The 17,936-nt window shown below is 41.2% G+C and overlaps 1 protein-coding gene and 1 long non-coding RNA gene across 3 annotated transcripts in view; one reads left to right on the top strand and one right to left on the bottom strand.

Moving 5' to 3' along the window:
* Nucleotides 1–2,287: 2,287 nt before the first annotated feature.
* LOC147346921 (uncharacterized) lies at nt 2,288–17,819 on the bottom strand. 2 transcript variants are annotated; one of them, XR_015152749.1, is made up of 3 exons: nt 17,682–17,819; nt 8,780–8,841; nt 2,288–3,219 (listed from the first exon to the last, which is right to left on the bottom strand). It is a non-coding gene; the product is annotated as an uncharacterized LOC147346921 (long non-coding RNA). The 2 variants fall into 2 exon arrangements; XR_015152748.1 differs by lacking the exon at nt 2,288–3,219 and having other exon boundaries at nt 7,348–8,841.
* The window catches only part of LOC147346920 (patched domain-containing protein 4-like), a 59,353-nt gene continuing 59,126 nt past the window's right edge, over nt 17,710–17,936 (top strand). The window contains exon 1 of the mRNA XM_086370731.1: nt 17,710–17,842. Coding sequence (XP_086226857.1) covers nt 17,838–17,842 — 5 coding nt within the window. The 5' untranslated portion in view covers nt 17,710–17,837. The remainder of the gene's footprint in view (nt 17,843–17,936) is intronic.

Below are 17,936 nucleotides of genomic sequence, written 5' to 3'. Positions count from 1 at the left end.
ATCTGCAACTTCCCTTTTGATATATAACATATTAATATATAGAGAGGATTTAAGGACCAGGATGTGAACATATCTGTAGGGTCATTATTCTGCCTAACATATATAACTAAGCAAAATGCTATTTCCCAAAAAGAATCTATTCTTTTTATTAGCAGATCTGTGTTACAAAAATATTGTCCTTTATTCTTATTCTCCTTATTATTGTTATACTTTGCATTTTGTTAAATAAAAATGTATGGGAATGTGGTTCTCTCTTGTTATATAAATACCTTCTTATATCTTCAATTTTTCCTTTGGCCTATAAACCTAAAATATTTACTATCTGATTCTTTACAGAAAGTTTTTTGATCCTCTTCTAGTGGAAAAATAAGTCAGCCCAGACTTTCTGGAAGGATGTTTAACAATGTGTTTCAATAACTAAAACCAAGAAGACAAAAACAAACAGAAAACTGCACTAGGAACTATATCACTAGGAATTTTTCCTAGGAAATTATGGATGTGTGTGTTCAAATTTAGCAACAGATTTTATTAGCATCATTTATAGAGGCCAAAATTTGCAGTTAAGTATGTACCAATAAGAGAATGGTTAAGTAGGGTAAAGCTATTTGGTACTAAAATTATTTTGTAATAAATGATGTTATTTTTATCATCATTGACTATATGAATTTTAACGTTTTTAATTATGCCTATTTATAATATTTAAAGACATAACCATAATTAAGTTATTTTTATAAAAATAATTGACTTAATTTTGTGAGAACATTTTAAAAAGCAATAGAAAAAAGTCTAAAATGATTAATCCTGAAATAGAACTCTATGACTATTGTTTAGAGATGTGGAGAAATCTTTCAGAAGAAAAGGATAAAAAATAATGAGTTGTTTCTCAGGAGTGAGACTGAAAGTGGGGATTTTTAGAGAAGAGAGCCTTGCTTTTCATTATAAGGTCTGTGTACTATTTGATTTTACCTTGATAACAGTGTAAAAATAGGAATTGTGCATGCATGTGTGTGTGTGTGTGTGTGTGTGTGTGTGTCTGCGTGTGTGTTTGTGGTTTCTTCCTTTAAGAAACGTGGCATGGAGGCTGTCCTTTCCTCAAGAAATCATTATACTCCACAAAACAGAAATGACTGAAGAATTGGAAGTAGAGCTCATTACTAAATTTGCTCCTTTTGACCAAACCGGCCAGAGCTTAAGTGAAAGAAAGATAAATTGAATGAAATCTCACGGGACTTGAAAACAATCTTTTGTAGGTCACATTTTCTTTTTGGTCCAGCCTGTTCTCTCTACACTCATTTCCTGAAGAGAAGTGTCCCGAATTCTGCTGTGTTGTAGAAAGCCCTTCTTTTCCACCAAAATAAGGGAAATAATTAAGCAAAGGTCTTTTTTTCCCCAGCGGGAAATTTGACGCAGGCGGTGGAATAATTCCCTTGAATACATGAGGAGGAAAAGCAAGAAAAGGTCAATAGATAGGCAATTTTTCTAAACAAGGAAAAATCCACGGTATACTAATAACACAGGAAATTCTACTCAGCCTGAATATCAGAATAAGCACATGCTTTAAAGTAGGGGAAACCGATTTCAAATTTTAATAATCCTTAAGCCTACGAACCTCAGTTCTAATATCTGTAACAGTGAGTAAGTGATATATAGGTCACAGGATTCTTTAGCAATTAATTAAATAATGAATATAAAGTAACTAGCAAAATATTTAGCATTCATTAAACATTCAACATAGCCAAGGCTCTATGCCTATTAAGGTAAATGTCTCCCCTTAAACTACATCCTTTCAAGTATCTGCAATCTTATAAATAACATCTAAACCTATCTCTATATAGGCACTTAGATACAACTTTTAAATAAATACAAATGAATTTATCTGTTTTACTTCCAATTATGTAGTTCCTTTCACCTTAAGTACTTGAAGGCAAGAAGCACATCTAGTAATTCTCATATAACTCTATACAAACCTGAATCCTTCTATTAATGTATTTGCATATTTACATTCAGTATTTCACTTTATCTGAACACTAGCACCTGAGGTATGAACTTGTATTATCCCACTGTTACAGATGAAAAGGCAAAAACTTAAGAGTAGTTATTAAATATCTTGGCCAAAGTAATATCACTAGAAGAAGGAAGAAAAGAGGTCTGAGGGATTTGAACCAGATGTGTCTACCCAGAGGCCAGACACCCATTACATGTACTGCCATCACCTGTAAAACTGCAAGGGAAGAGTTGTTGGGGCAGTCTGACCACGGTTTGAAAGAGATTTTCCAGACACAGGGTATTGCAGAAGGGAGTGAGTTTATTAAGAAGAAAGAGCAGAGATAAAGTGGGCACTGTGAGCGCAGTGGGCTGACAACTCCTGACAGGCCAGGGAGAGTCGACAGTTTTCATGAGTTAATAGCCAATTTTTATAGCCTTGAGACAAAGAAAATTCCCACTGGAAGGTTGGCGTTAGGTGATTGGGGAGCTTTGAGTGTTTCATGAAGTGGGCATCTTGGCCCAATTTGGAGTCAGGAAGCCTGTTAGTGATGTTCAGGGGCTTTTGGCAACTATTACAAAGGGGCTCGATTTTGGAAGTATCCTTGGTTCTGGGATCTGCTTCTGTGACCTTGGTATGAGACCCCACACCTGTGGCCTGGGGCAGGACTCAACATTACTGCCATTGCTTTTATGCTTATCTTTGCAGGTGCATTGATGGGGTATACTCTCTTTTTCCAGTGTACACATCCACATTTAATCCAGCAGCAAATTGTATCTATTTTCGCTTGCAAGGGACCCTCAAATCATTTCATTCCTTGATATCTCTGTGCCTATTACCTTAGTCTAGCACGCCCTTGTCATTGGCTCAAACAGCTGCTTTGGCTTCCTCTTCACTCTTGCGCCATCCAGCTCACAGTATACACTGCAGCAGAGTTGTGCTCTAAAACCCAATCTTTTTCCATAACACTTCAGTAGCCCCCGTGTGGCTCTAAGGAAGAAGCTCCAACCCTTTTTGCTCCCCTTACAATGTAAGCTCTGGGTGACAGTAGCCATCCTGTGCAGTTTGCAGAGGAAGTTTTGCACATTTTTGCTATTCATTAACTCTTCAGTCAGTGCACAAACCTAGTTTTCAGCTTCTTTATGTTCTTACACCTGACCGTTCCTTCAGCTTCATCTCTTGCCAACTGCTGCCATTGAATTTACACTCCAGCTATAACGAATGTTGTTTAGATTCTGAAAATCACCAAAAACAGAAACAGTTATCAGAAAAGCACAACACTGAGAAAAAGAAAGGTAAAAGCTCCAAGACTCAGACAATCTGATAAAATGAGGAGAGCTGAGCCTAGTGACAGGGCAGTTAGTAGGGTCAAAAAGAGATACTTGGGAATAAAAGGCAAATGGACAACGGACACAAGAAAAACAGGAGTACACACCTATGTCATCAGCCACGAGGACCAAATCTCTGGATCAAATATTGTCTGTATACCTGTCCTACCTACCTTAGTGCCTTTCATTGATTAGAAGAGCCTTTCTGGGATGAGTTAAGTAGCTATTATGCTACTACATGGTTATTATATGCAAGCATCCTGCTAAAAACTGAGGGTGCAAGATCAGTGGGTATCAGCCACTGCCCTTATGAAGACTGCAACATAGGTAGGCAGACGATATTGATTATTTCAGTATAATAGAAGACAGACGGCACAGCAAAGGAGGGGTACTTTGCCAAAGATGAGGGCTTGCAGAAAAAGGTTTCATCACAGTTTCTATAAACATCTATTGATTTTGCCTATGTCAACAAGATAACTAAATCTCCCGATGTTTAGTCTACATGTTTCATGGACATGCATGGTTGTTTACGTAGAACAGGTAAACGGTCATAGGAAACTGTTATTTTCCCATTTGAATATAAATTCATTTTGTTGACATGGCTTTACCTAGCTAAAAGGCTGAATCTTTCCCAAAGGTCACAGAGGAATTCCTCACTTTGTTTGACAGGCTGAAGACCAAATTTTTTAATGTCAAGCACACTTATAAATAGTTTGAGTTTATCTGATGTCTAATGCCATTTAACCTATATTTTTTTCTGAAGAAATCTGTTTTCCCCAGCATGAAAACTCTATTTGAAATTAAGTCATATGCAGGTCCTGATGCACCAGGAGTGAGGCTCTTTTGTGTCTCTCCCTACAATCTCCACACCACTGTGGGAGGTGGCGAGATGGGGAATCATCCAAGGGACGGGGGTTGTAATCATATGAATACTGCAGCTCAGTCTTTCATATTATGATCCCAAATGTGCCACCCCAATATTTTCAGAAATATGCTGCATTGAATATGCAAAGTAGGGACTTGCTCAGAAATCACAGTTGCAATTCCAGGGAGCAGTGATTTACCAGGTACGGGAAGAGGGCAGAGTGGTGGAAGCCCTCCACCTAAGTGTAGGCAGTAATAGCACTGGTTGTACAAAACTGAAAGAAATAATAGGACTTATTAAAGCCTTGTCTTTTTTTTATTATCCCCATATATTGTCAGTCTAAACCATGTCAGTGGTAAAAATCCTCCTTTCTACTGGGTTAAACCATTCCCACTGCACCACACCCTTTCTGCAAAGGAAGGGAGTCTCTTTCTCCTGCACCTACTGAACAAAGGCTGCTGTTAACCAGAGACAGGAAGTGTTGCTGTCATCTGCTGTTTTTTTTTTAATATAAATTTATTTATTTTAATTGGAGGCTAATTACTTTACAATATTGTATTGGTTTTGCCATACCTCAACATGAATCTGCCACGGGTGTACACATGTTCCCCATCCTGAACCCCCCTCCCACCTCCCTGCCCGTACCATCCCTCTGTTTTCTTTACAGTGGCATCAGAGTTGCTATTTGATGCAATATTTACATTGCAATAGTAAAGGTGGAGCTCTATCAAGGGGCAACATCCTACTGCTTCCCTAGTAGAATATCTCTTCCCTGGCAAATAGGATGCCCACTTCCACTCAGCAAATGGCTTCACAAAATAAGTTTGCCAAGATCTGATGGGAGAACTGCCTTATCAGGGAATAGGAGTGATTTTCAAGTCAGACCTGAAAGTAATGAGCACAGTAATTAATAACCGCTGGTCCTTTAAGAACAGGTTTCTCCCTGGGGCAGTAACACCAATAAAAGGCCAGTTCAGGGCTTCCCTGGTGACTCAGAGGGCAAAAAAGTCTGCCTGCAATGTGGGAGACCCAGGTTCAATCCTGAGTCAGGAAGATCCCCACTCCAGTATTCTTGCTTCGAGAATTCCATGGACAGAGGAGTCTTGCTGGCTACAGTCCAAGGTGATGAAAACAGTCAGACACGGACTGAGCAACTAACACTTTCACACTTTGGAAACCAACAACCCATTTCAAATTTAAACTCAAGTCTTTCAGAAAATGTATAACTTTTCAAATAACATGTAAGTAACAGCCTCCTGAGTTCATCTGGAAGAAAGAGATATTTTTTAGAACAATTTGTAGAAGGCCTTGGCAGGAATATTTGAGCAAACAGAACTCATATTGAGAGGAAGGGAGAGAGGGTAAAAGAGAGGAAATAAGGAGGGAAGGGAAAATGTGTAGGAAATTCTTCAATCTTTGTAGGGCAAAAGTGTACTATATTTGGATTTTTTTAGAAAAAGCAAAATAAAATTTTAAAATGCTTTAAAAAAAAAAAGTGTGGTCTACATCTACCTAAGTTAGAAAATGTGTATTTAAATGGCTGAAAATTGACTGTGTACAAAGCAGCATGTCATCTTTGTGCATTGATCCAATAAGACTCTGCACTAACTGTATTTTGGCAGGCAGTTTTTAATCTTCAGTCCAGCTACTCCCCTGTGGCCAAAGTATTCTAAGTATTTTTCCAGCCTCCATCTATCTTTTTCTAGACCCATGGCAAAGCTTGTGGTCTCCTTGAATGCTGGGTCTCTCCCCACCCTCAGAGATTCTGTATTTGATATTGTATAAATAGTAAGGAATTCTCTAGACAAGAATACTGGACTGGGTAGTCATTTCCCTCTTCACGGGATCTTCCTGACCTGGGGATCAAACCCAGATCTCTTGCATTGCAGGCAGATTCTTTACCATCTGAGCCACCAGGGAGGCCCAAATAGTAACCACGAAAGGTAAACTGAGACTTGGAAATCAGAGGTTACAATTGTTGAGATGTAGCAAACCTAGAACCCACTCTAGTGTTCTTGCCTGGAGAATCCCAGAGACGGGGGAGCCTGGTGGGCTGCTGTCTATGGGGTGGCGCAGAGTCGGACAGGACTGAAGTGACTTAGCAGCAGCAGCAGCAAACTTAGAAAATGAACGCCATGAAGTCAAGTTCCAAAAGGATGGAGATGTCAAACCTGGAGTGAAATTAACGTCACTTTAGCTCAATTATAAAACTTAATTTACAAATATAAATTGTATGCATATGGACATTTAGTGATTTGACCAAGGTGATAATAGCGGTTAAGCAGGAGAAGAAACTAACTAATGACTAAGACAAAAGCAGAACCTTGCTGCATGAAGTCTTCTCCAGAACTTTAATCATGTTCCACCATAAGAAAATAATAGTTATGGCAAAAATAGTCTTGATGATTTATTTATAAATGGTAGAACGTGGATGTCTACAGCCTTCTGTTCCTTTTTTGAATGTGTAGTGTGGATATTTTACTGTTAGATTGAGAACAGTTTATATTTAAGTTTTTTTTTTTTTTCCTTTATTTTTTTTTTTTATTCTTCCAATTTTATTTTATTTTTAAACTTTACATAATTGTATTAGTTTTGCCAAATATCAAAATGAATCCGCCACAGGTATACATGCGTTCCCCATCCCGAACCCTCCTCCCTCCTCCCTCCCCATACCATCCCTCTGGGCCGTCCCAGTGCACCAGCCCCAAGCATCCAGCATCATGCATCGAACCTGGACTGGCAACTCGTTTCCTACATGATATTTTACATGTTTCATTGCCATTCTCCCAAATCTTCCCACCCTCTCCCTCTCCCACAGAGTCCATAAGACTGTTCTATACATCAGTGTCTCTTTTGCTGTCTCGTACACCGGGTTATTGTTACCATCTTTCTAAATTCCATATATATGCGTTAGTATACTGTATTTATGTTTTTCCTTCTGGCTTACTTCACTCTGTATAATAGGCTCCAGTTTCATCCACCTCATTAGAACTGATTCAAATGTATTCTTTTTAATGGCTGAGTAATACTCCATTGTGTATATGTACCACAGCTTTCTTATCCATTCATCTGCTGATGGGCATCTAGGTTGCTTCCATGTCTTGGCTATTATAAACAGTGCTGCGATGAACATTGGGGTACACGTGTCTCTTTCCCTTCTGGTTTCCTCAGTGTGTATGCCCAGCAGTGAGGTTGCTGGATCATAAGGCAGTTCTATTTGCAGTTTTTTAAGGAATCTCCACACTGTTCTCCATAGTGGCTGTACTAGTTTGCATTCCCACCAACAGTGTAAGAGGGTTCCCTTGTCTCCACACCCTCTCCAGCATTTATTGCTTGTAGACTTTTGGATCGCAGCCATTCTGACTGGTGTGAAATGGTACCTCATAGTGGTTTTGATTTGCATTTCTCTGATAATGAGTGATGTTGAGCATCTTTTCATGTGTTTGTTAGCCATCTGTATGTCTTCTTTGGAGAAATGTCTATTTAGTTCTTTGGCCCATTTTTTGATTGGGTCATTTATTTTTCTGGAGTTGAGCTGTAGGAGTTGCTTGTATATTTTTGAGATTAGTTGTTTGTCGGTTGCTTCATTTGTTATTATTTTCTCCCATTCTGAAGGCTGTCTTTTCACCTTGCTAATAGTTTCCTTTGATGTGCAGAAGCTTTTAAGGTTAATTAGGTCCCATTTGTTTATTTTTGCTTTTATTTCCAATATTCTGGGAGGTGGGTCATAGAGGATCCTGCTGTGATGTATGTCAGAGAGTGTTTTGCCTATGTTCTCCTCTAGGAGTTTTATAGTTTCTGGTCTTACGTTTAGATCTTTAATCCATTTTGAGTTTATTTTTGTGTATGGTGTTAGAAAGTGGTCCAGTTTCATTCTTTTACAAGTGGTTGACCAGATTTCCCAGCACCACTTGTTAAAGAGATTGTTTTAAGCATACAGGGTGTAACAACATAGCAGGGAGATGGAATACTGCCACATCTGATGCACAATCATATGTGATAATATTTGGGTTATCAATTAATGCAAATCCTGTCCAAACTCCTTATACTTTTTACTAAGGCAAGATGTTTGCATAGACACCTGGGTCAGTCAGTTTCATCCTATACAAATATGGTGATCAGAGACAGTGAATTTTCTAGGAGAGTAACATCTGTCTGTATCCTATTTAAACGAAGGCAATTTTAAGATACCAAATATTCATTGTATACATAGTATTTTAGCATAAATACATTTCAAACCAGAAAAACAATCCCTTTGTTAGATTAGAGCTCTAATTTCCATTTAGAAAATGTGGTCCCCCCAAAATAATTTCCTCCACACAGAAAAACTCAGCACCAAAGTTAGTGTCAGATACCCACATTCAAACATCCCCGCCATCACACCATGCTGCTGCTGCTGCTGCTGCTAAGTCACTTCAGTTGTGTCCGACTCTGTGTGACCGCATAGACGGCAGCCCACCAGGCTCCCCCGTCCCTGGGATTCTCCAGGCAAGAACACTGGAGTGGGTTGCCATTTCCTTCTCCAATGCATGAAAGTGAAAAGTGAAAGTGAAGTCGCTCAGTCGCGTCCAACTCTCAGCGACCCCATGGACTGCAGCCTACCAGGCTTCTCCATCCACAGATTGTCCAGGCAAGAGTACTGGAGTGGGTTGCCATACTTCTTCCTAAAAACAAACAAACAAACAAAAACCTTTGCTTAAAATAAAACAACAACACAAAACTAACAAAGTGAACCCCACATAAACTTCCATTTGAGGAAGTGCTCAGAGAGGCGGCTCACCCCTTTTCCAGCCACAGTGTGAGTCCAGATTGGTCTAAGTCCATTACTGTGTTATTATTCCTCTCACCAGTGACTGATTTAGATAATGGTCTTCTGGGAAAGAGTTCTTCACTCTTAGAAGAGATTAAGAGAAAGAGGCGGCTTCCTTTTCTTTGGGATCTTGTTTTGCGTGGATGCATGGCCCATAGTCAGCAGGAGCTTGGAGCCCATGCTCTAGGGATGGGTAAAGCAGAATGAGCTTCCCCAATGGCTCAATGGGTAAAAATCCACCTGCACTGCAGGAGACACAGGAGACACGGGTTCAATCCCTGAGTCAGGAAGACCTCCTGGAGAAGGAAATGGAGGCCCACTCCAGTACTCTTGCCTGAAAAATCCCAGACGAGCCTGACAGGCCACAGTCCGTGGGGTTGCAAAAGAGTGGGAGGTGACTGAACAACTAAGCATGATGGATGCACAGTGCAAAGCAGAATGAGAAAAAAGGACTTGGATTCCTAGTGACACCCTAGAACCCAGATTAACCAGTTCTATAACTGCCATTCCTCTGGACATCTTGTTGTGTATAAGGAATGTTCTTATTTCTTAAACTAGTTGCGAATGGAAACATCCAACATGAAAAAAGACCAAAACTGCCTCTAAAATTTCCCTCTCAGACATGCTTTTTCTGGATACAACCAGCCTTACCAAAGGGTGGGAAAGCTGAGGAAAGTTCCTTAAAGCCATTACAGAAGGAGATCAATTTTGAGTATTTCCTTCAAGCCCCAAAGCCAACATTGCTGGCAGTGCAGAGCAATGAGTCCTCTGTGAAATGGCAAAGGGTGCCAGATGTTCACCTTGAACACACAACAGGGGTTTAGGGTAAACAGGAAAGAGAGTCCAGGAAAGGGATGAGAGAGTTGGCACCATGATCGTCATACCCATCTCTTCTCCCTAGATACACAGCTGACCGGCATCATTCATCTTCTTTTGTGACTAATCGGAGGCATATAAGACGAGGTGATATATGCATCTCTCCAGACTGAGCCATAAACCTTCCAGATGTGCGCTTCCAGGCTCTCTCCCCCATCCAGCTGGCTAGCTAGAAAATGGCATTAGGAATGACCTCGGGAGCCATGAGTTAAAGGCAGATGAGTGCCCCATGGAAACAGGCCTCTGTCTTCTACCTGATCTGCTCAGCAGGAATATCCAAAATAGACTGTTAATCTTGAACAAGATATAAACTTTTAGTGTTTTACACTGCTGAGTTTTACTGTTTTATTTGCTACAATTGCTCTTATTACAGTATTAATTAATTCAGCAGAGGTACACAGTTTCGGTGAACAGTGATATGACTGAAGTGAACAAGTAGGTTAATATAACCTAGGTTTATAAATAAGGACAACCTGAGGCTCAGAGATTTAGTGTCCTGTCCAAAATATCCATGAAGTAACTTGTAGAGCTGACCTAGAACTCAACCATTCTGTGTCCAAGTTCACCTCCTTCTGGTATCCTAACCTACAAAAGGACAAGTGGATAAAATCTGACTTGGTTCCAAGTCTTGAAATTTCACCTTGACCAAGATATATCAGAAAAGACAAATCCTGTATCAACTAAACAGTATAGATTATTGTGCTATTACTTACTGGTCCCTACGTGCACTAATTTCACCTTTATACTAAGCTTTATTTTACATCAGATTCACTAGAATTATCACACAACCGGTATCCACTGAATCAGATCAGATCAGATCAGATCAGTCGCTCAGTCATGTCCGACTCTTTGCAACCCCATGAATCGCAGCACTCCAGGCCTCCCTGTCCATCACCAACTCCCGGAGTTCACTCAGACTCACGTCCATTGAGTCAGTGATGCCATCCAGCCATCTCATCCTCTGTCATCCCCTTCTCCTCCTGCCCCCAATCCCTCCCAGCATCAGAGGCTTTTCCAATGAGTCAACTCTTCGCATGAGGTGGCCAAAGTACTGGAGTTTCAGCTTTAGCATCATTCCTTCCAAAGCAATCCCAGGGCTGATCTCCTTCAGAATGGACTGGTTGGATCTCCTTGCAGTCCAAGGGACTCTCAAGAGTCTTCTCCAACACCACACTTCAAAAGCATCAATTCTTCAGCACTCAGCCTTCTTCACAGTCCAACTCTCACATCCATCTCACATGACCACTGGAAAAACCACAGCCTTGACTAGACGAACCTTTGTTGGCAAAGTAATGTCTCTGCTTTTGAATATGCTATCTAGGTTGGTCATAACTTTCCTTCCAAGGAGTAAGCATCTTTTAATTTCATGGCTGCAGTCACCATCTGCAGTGATTTTGGAGCCCAGAAAAATAAAGTCTGACACCGTTTCCACTGTTTCCCCATCTATTTCCCATGAAGTGGTGGGACCGGATGCCATGATCTTCGTTTTCTGAATGTTGAGCTTTAAGCCAACTGTTTCACTCTCCACTTTCACTTTCATCAAGAGGCTTTTGAGTTCCTCTTCACTTTCTGCCATAAGGGTGGTGTCATCTGCATATCTGAGGTTATTGGTATTTCTCCCGGCAATCTTCATTCCAGTTTGTGCTTCTTCCAGCCCAGCATTTCTCATGATGTACTCTGCATATAAGTTAAATAAGCAGGGTGACTATATACAGCCTTGACATACTCCTTTTCCTATTTGGAACCACTCTGTTGTTCCATGTCCAGTTCTAACTGTTGCTTCCTGACCTGCATACAAATTTCTCAAGAGGCAGATCAGGTGGTCTGGTATTCCCATCTCTTTCAGAATTTTCCACAGTTTATTGTGACCCACACAGTCAAAGGCTTTGGCATAGTCTATAAAGCAGAAATAGATGTTTTTCTGGAACTCTCTTGCTTTTTCTATGATCCCGTAGATGTTGGCAATTTGATCTCTGGTTCCTCAGCCTTTTCTAAAACCAGCTTGAACATCAGGAAGTTCACAGTTCACATATTGCTGAAGCCTGGCTTGGAGAATTTTGAGCATTACTTTACTAGCATGTGAGATGAGTGCAATTGTGCAGTAGTTTGAGCATGCTTTGGCATTGCCTTTCTTTGGGATTGGAATGAAAACTGACCTTTTCCAGTCCTGTGGCCACTGCTGAGTTTTCCAAATTTGCTGGCATATTGAGTGCAGCACTTTCACAGCATCATCTTTCAGGATTTGGAATAGCTCAACTGCAATTCCGTCACCTCCACTAGCTTTGTTCGTAGTGATGCTTTCTAAGGCCCACTTGACTTCACATTCCAGGATGTCTGGCTCTAGGTGAGTGATCACACCATCGTGATTATCTGGGTCGTGAAGATCTTTTTTGTACAGTTCTTCTGTGTACTGAATGGTTTAGTGCAAATTAACCTGTAGGTTGATCTAGAATATTGCTAACATCTCCTTTAATTTTGGCATATAATTTATCTTTCTAATATGATATTCGGCATTAACTTTTTGTAAAACTGAAATTAAGAAACCATACTTTTCTTCTTTCTCTTAAATATTTTTTTTCTAATTATGAGTTAGTATGCTTTCATTATAGCAATGTGATTTCAAATTTTCCCACAGAGCCAGTGTCTCATTGTTGGAGGGGGAAGTTACAGGTAAGCAAGGGGAAGAGGCTACAGTTATCCATCTGGCAATAGATTATAGCTGGAGACATAAATATAAACTCATATTTAGCTTAACATAGATACAGAGAGTTACATAAAGAACTCTATATATACACATATACAGGGATTAGTAAAGACCCATGTATTTCCTTTCTCTGTCAGCTGAGAGGGCTTAGAAGCAATAACATCCCAAGAGCAAGCAGCACATAAGGTGCCCAGATCTTTGTTTCTATGACCACCGTACAATAAAACGAAGCATGGCTCCTTGGAAAAATGGATGATTTTAGAACTGGGGCAGGAAAGATAGAAGACGAGTCTGGGGTATCTTATAGTGCCAGAAAATAAGGAATACTTTTAAAAAAGGTATCCCACAATAATGGGATATGTCAAAGGAGCTCCCTATAACCAAAACTGGAACAATTTGGGTAACAAAGTAATATCAAAATTATAGCCCAAAATATAAAAGAACTCTCTAGAAGTATCCATGAGTCTGTATTGATACAAAATATGGACTAAATGAACATAGTAGAATTGACAAGTATTCCATGTAGAAAAATTCCAAATAACTTAGGGAGACTCCAATCTCAAGGAGCAAGGAGGTAGACCATAACTCCCACTCCTTAAGTGTAGGTTGTATATATTGACTTCCTTCCAAAGAAGACAGTGTGGAAAGGCAAATGGAAGAAGAGTAACTTTAAAGTGGAAAAATCTAACAAGCACTACTTCAGGTAGGGTATTCAAGGTTCACATCCTCAGTGACAAGTCACATTGATAGAATGTACCCTCCATAAGCTGTAATGAAAGCAGCTGTAATGAAAGAGGTAAAGAATACCTCTGTATTCTTCTTCAACAAAACTCCTTACTCCTGTCTAAACACGGAAAAAAAAATCAGACAATTCCCAGGTGAGGGACATTTTACAAAGTATGTGACGAGTACTCCTGAAATCTATCAAGGTCACCAAAAAAGGAGGAAAGTTTGAGAACTATCACAGCCAAGAAAATCCTAAGGCAATAGGACAACCAAATGCAATGTGATGTCCTGAATGGGATCCTGGACCAAAAAAATGGATGTTAGTAAAAATGAAGACAATCTGAATAAAGTATGGAATTGAGTTAAAAATAATGTATCAATATTGGTTCATGAAGTGTCATGCAAGTACCATACTAACATGAGAAATTGATAGCGGGGAACTGAATGTGAAATGTAAGAGCGCTGTGTGCCCTGTCTTCACAACTCTTCCATAACTTAAAACAGTTCTAAAATTTAGAAGTTATTTTTTCAAAAAAAAATCTTAATCCTATCATCTTGCAATAGACAGACATTTTAATGCTGATTTAACCTTTTTTTAAAATGGGTCTATCTTCATTTTTCAAAGTCATTTCATCCTGTACATACTTGTTCACTTAAACTTTATGTCATTACATGTTTTCATGTCATTATAATCTTACAACATAATTTGTATTCATATCAAGGTAGTTCATCTTAAGGATGTATCCAAAATTATTTAGTCAATTATCTACTGACTATCTTTATTCTTCTGTGTGCATGTGCTTAGTCGCTCAGTCATGTCCAACTCTTTGAGATACTATGGACTGTAGCCTGCCAGGCTTCTCTGTCCATAGGATTCTCCAAGCAAGAATACTGGAGTAGGTTGCCATTCCCTCCTTCAGGGGCTCTTCCTGACCCAAGGAAGACATCTCCTGTGTCTCCTGCATTGCAGGCAGATTCTTTACCTGCTGAGCCATTAGGGAAGCCCTTATGCAGGTCAGGAAGCAACAGTTCGAACTGGACATGGAACAACAGACTGGTTCCAAATAGGAAAAGGAGTACGTCAAGGCTGTACATTGTCACCCTGCTTATTTAACTTATATGCAGAGCATATCATGAGAAACACTGGGCTGGAAGAAGCACAAGCTGGAATCAAGATTGCCGGGGGAAATATCAATAACCTCAGATATGCAGATGACACCACCCTTATGGCAGAAAGGGAAGAGGAACTAAAGAGCCTTTTGAGGAAAGTGAAAGAGGAGAGTGAAAAAGTTGGCTTAAAGCTCAACATTCATAAAAATAAGATCATGGCATCTGGTCCCATCACTTCATGGGAAATAGATGGGGAAACAGTGGAAACAGTGGCAGACTTTATTTTTGGGGGCTCCAAAATCACTGCAAATGGTGACTGTAGCCATGAAATTAAAAGACACTTAATCCTTGGAAGGAAAGTTATGACCAACCTAGATAGCATATTCAAAAGCAGAGACATTACTTTGCCAACAAAGGTTCGTCTAGTCAAGGCTGTGGTTTTTCCAGTGGTCACATATGGATGTGAGAGTTGGACTGTGAAGAAGGCTGAGTGCTGAAGAATTGATGCTTTTGAAGTGTGGTGTTGGAGAAGACTCTTGAGAGTCCCCTGGACTGCAAGGAGATCCAACCAGTCCATTCTAAAGGAGATCAGTCCTGGGTGTTCATTGGAAGGACTGATGCTGAAGCGGAAACTCCAATGTTTTGGCCACCTCATGCGAAGAACTGACTCACTGGAAAAGACCCTGATACTGGGAGGGATTGGGGGCAGGAGGAGAAGGGAATGACAGAGGATGAGATGGCTGGATGGCATCACTGACTAGATGGACATGAGTCTGAGTAAACTCCAGGAGTTGGTGATGGACAGGGAGGCCTGGCGTGCTGTGATTCATGGGGTCGCAAAGAGTGGGACACAACTGAGCAACTGAACTGAACTATTCTTCTTTAATCCTACTGAATTTACTGAGGAAGGAGGTATGGAAAATGGACAGAGTAAGAAGATAGGAAACAATTCTGACATATTTGTTCATTGTGAGAGAGAGAGAGGAATGGGCCCAATCCAGAGCTGCCAGGGAAAATGCATTGGGCCCAGAAACAGGAGACCAAGACCAGTCACTGGTATCAGCTCTGCAAATAACTCTAAGTGTAGCCTTAAAGTCACTTCACTCTATAGTTCTTTATCTACAAAATGCCTTTATCCATAACATAAAGTAGGTAACTTACTTGACCCCAAGTAAAATTCCATTCCTGAAATCTATTCTATATTTTGCAACAAGACTATTTCTTAGAAAATTTCACATAGGTGATACAGCCAAATATACTTAATATAATGAAGAGGGTGTAGAAAATGGACGACAGATACATTTCCTCTTTGTTGTATAGCCAAAAACAATTCTCCGTCATGTGGTACTAATGGAATACATTACATAAAGTGACTGTTGGTCGCACAGGGGACTCTTTGAGTGAAAAAGAGGGAGTACTAGTCCATGAATGTTGCAAGAACAGTGAGTTTAGCTGAACTTAAGAAAAATGTCTAACAACAGAATGGTTCCTAGAAAAATTAGTGAGTTTTTAGTTGTGAGAGTTTTGCAGCCTGGGCTGGATAGAGAACCATTGAGAATACTACAGAAAGTATTTCTGTCCTGGGTAGGAATTCAAGCTGAATGGTCACTGAGAACACTTTCCATTTTTAAGGGCTAAGATTTTTCTTTACTCTTATGAGCAACACCATCTTTAGCAGTGACCCTGTTTCTGAGCTCTCTCCTGTCTCCTTGGTCTCTCAACTGAAGAACAGATTCATTAACCAAAATAAAGGCATCAATTAGGTGGATAAATCCTTTGGCTAGTTTGTATGCTTTGATGGGTGCATCTCTAAGTATCCTGTGAAGGATGTGATTAAGAGAGTGTGAGTGGAATCATCTCTATTAGGTCAATGCAAAAAGAATAGAAACTATGGAGAGCAGATCTCCAGTTCACCATCAAACTTTAGAACCTGCCCTCAAAATTTCTTCCTATTCTTTCTAGAACATGAATTTGTGAAAGTCCCAATAGATAGTAAACAACATATACACATTTATTAAAGGTTTTGAAATTGATCTGATTTGCAGGTAAAGGTTCTTCACCTTCACACTGTGGAGGGTATATATTAAGGGAGGACCTGGGGGTTTTCTTTTCCCTATGGGGAAGGTGACTGTTTTATACAGGCTTCTGCCGCCAAGTCGCTTCAGTCATGTCCGACTCTGTGTGATACCATAGACGGCAGCCCACCAGGCTCCCCCGTCCCTGGGATTCTCCAGGCAAGAACACTGGAGTGGGTTGCCATTTCCTTCTCTAATGCATGAAATAAGTGAAAAGTGAAAGTGAACTCGCTCAGTCCTGTCTGACTCTTAGCGACCCCATGGACTGCAGCCTACCAGGCTCCTCTGTCCATGGGATTTCCCAGGCAAGAGTACTGGAGTGGGGTGCCATTGCCTTCTCCGGTTTTATACATTAACTGACTCCAATGTGTATCCCTTCTACCTAGCTCACCTTCTTTCTTCAAACAAAGACTAGGCGCTAGGCGTCCCAAAACTTTTGTTTCTGGAATTTCCCTCCGAGGAGAAAAATCAGATAGGTTCTCAGTCCTCAAGGATGAGGGGCAGAAGGCGAAATGGGAGAAAAAGACTAAAACCAATTTTAGGAACTTTTGGTCCTAAACTTCAAAAGTACGGAAGTGAATGCAATATTTTATGAGAAACCACATATTGCCTGCGGATCTTCACTTCCCAACACACACACACACAAACACACACACACACACACCCAAAACCAAAGGCGACTGCTATTGGCAAATGCCTCCTCTCCAATCACCAGAGCAAGGAAGGATCCCTAGAGCCCCAACGCACCGCCAATAGATGGGGTCTCTGCAGCCCGGGGAAAGATAGCGTGGAAGGAAATCCCTTGCAAGCTGTGTGGTGTGTTAAAAATGCAGCATCATTCTCTCAGCTCCTTTTCTTGGTCCGACAAGCCGAATTCGAGAGCCCAGGGAAACTGGAGGGGCGAAAAGGCTGCCTCCTCCGGAAGCCCTCGAGTCCCTCCTTCCACACACCCCCCGCACCCCGCTTCTGAGGCTCCCATCGCCACAGCTCCAATGGGCCGGCGGCGCCTTCCCCATCTCCTCTTCCATTCACTCCGGAGGGGAAGGAGGAAGAGGGAAAACAAAACTCTAAAAATAACTGTTAGCCTCTTAAAAAAAGGAAAAGCTTAGCTGCCCACCCCCCTCCATCCCGCGCTCCCGCCCTCCTCTTCTCCCTCCTCCCGCCCCCCACCCCCCCTTCGTGGGGCACATGTCTGCTTCTTACAACACCGAGCCACATGGTTCCAGTTAGGCGCCGAACCCCACCGGGACGAAGAGGAAATTCACATCTGTGGGACGCTCCGCACGGAACCAGCTCCAGAGAGGGAGACCGGGGGACTGCAGCACCGAGATGAAGGGCTAGACCGCGGGATCGCTGCTCATGCGGTGAGAAGGGGGCGCGGGAGGCGGCCGGGGCGGGCGGGGAGGGGTGGGCCCGGGGGCCCTTGCAGCGCCCGCCGGCCACCCCCGCGCGCGCGGT

Source organism: Bos grunniens, chromosome 23 (assembly GCF_055505025.1).
Source record: "Bos grunniens cultivar Pamir isolate PY7600 chromosome 23, Bosgru_T2T1.0, whole genome shotgun sequence".
Taxonomy (NCBI): domain Eukaryota; kingdom Metazoa; phylum Chordata; class Mammalia; order Artiodactyla; family Bovidae; genus Bos; species Bos grunniens.
The sequence above is the reverse complement of the archived record's forward strand: the minus strand, read 5'-3'. Positions and strand labels throughout refer to the sequence as shown.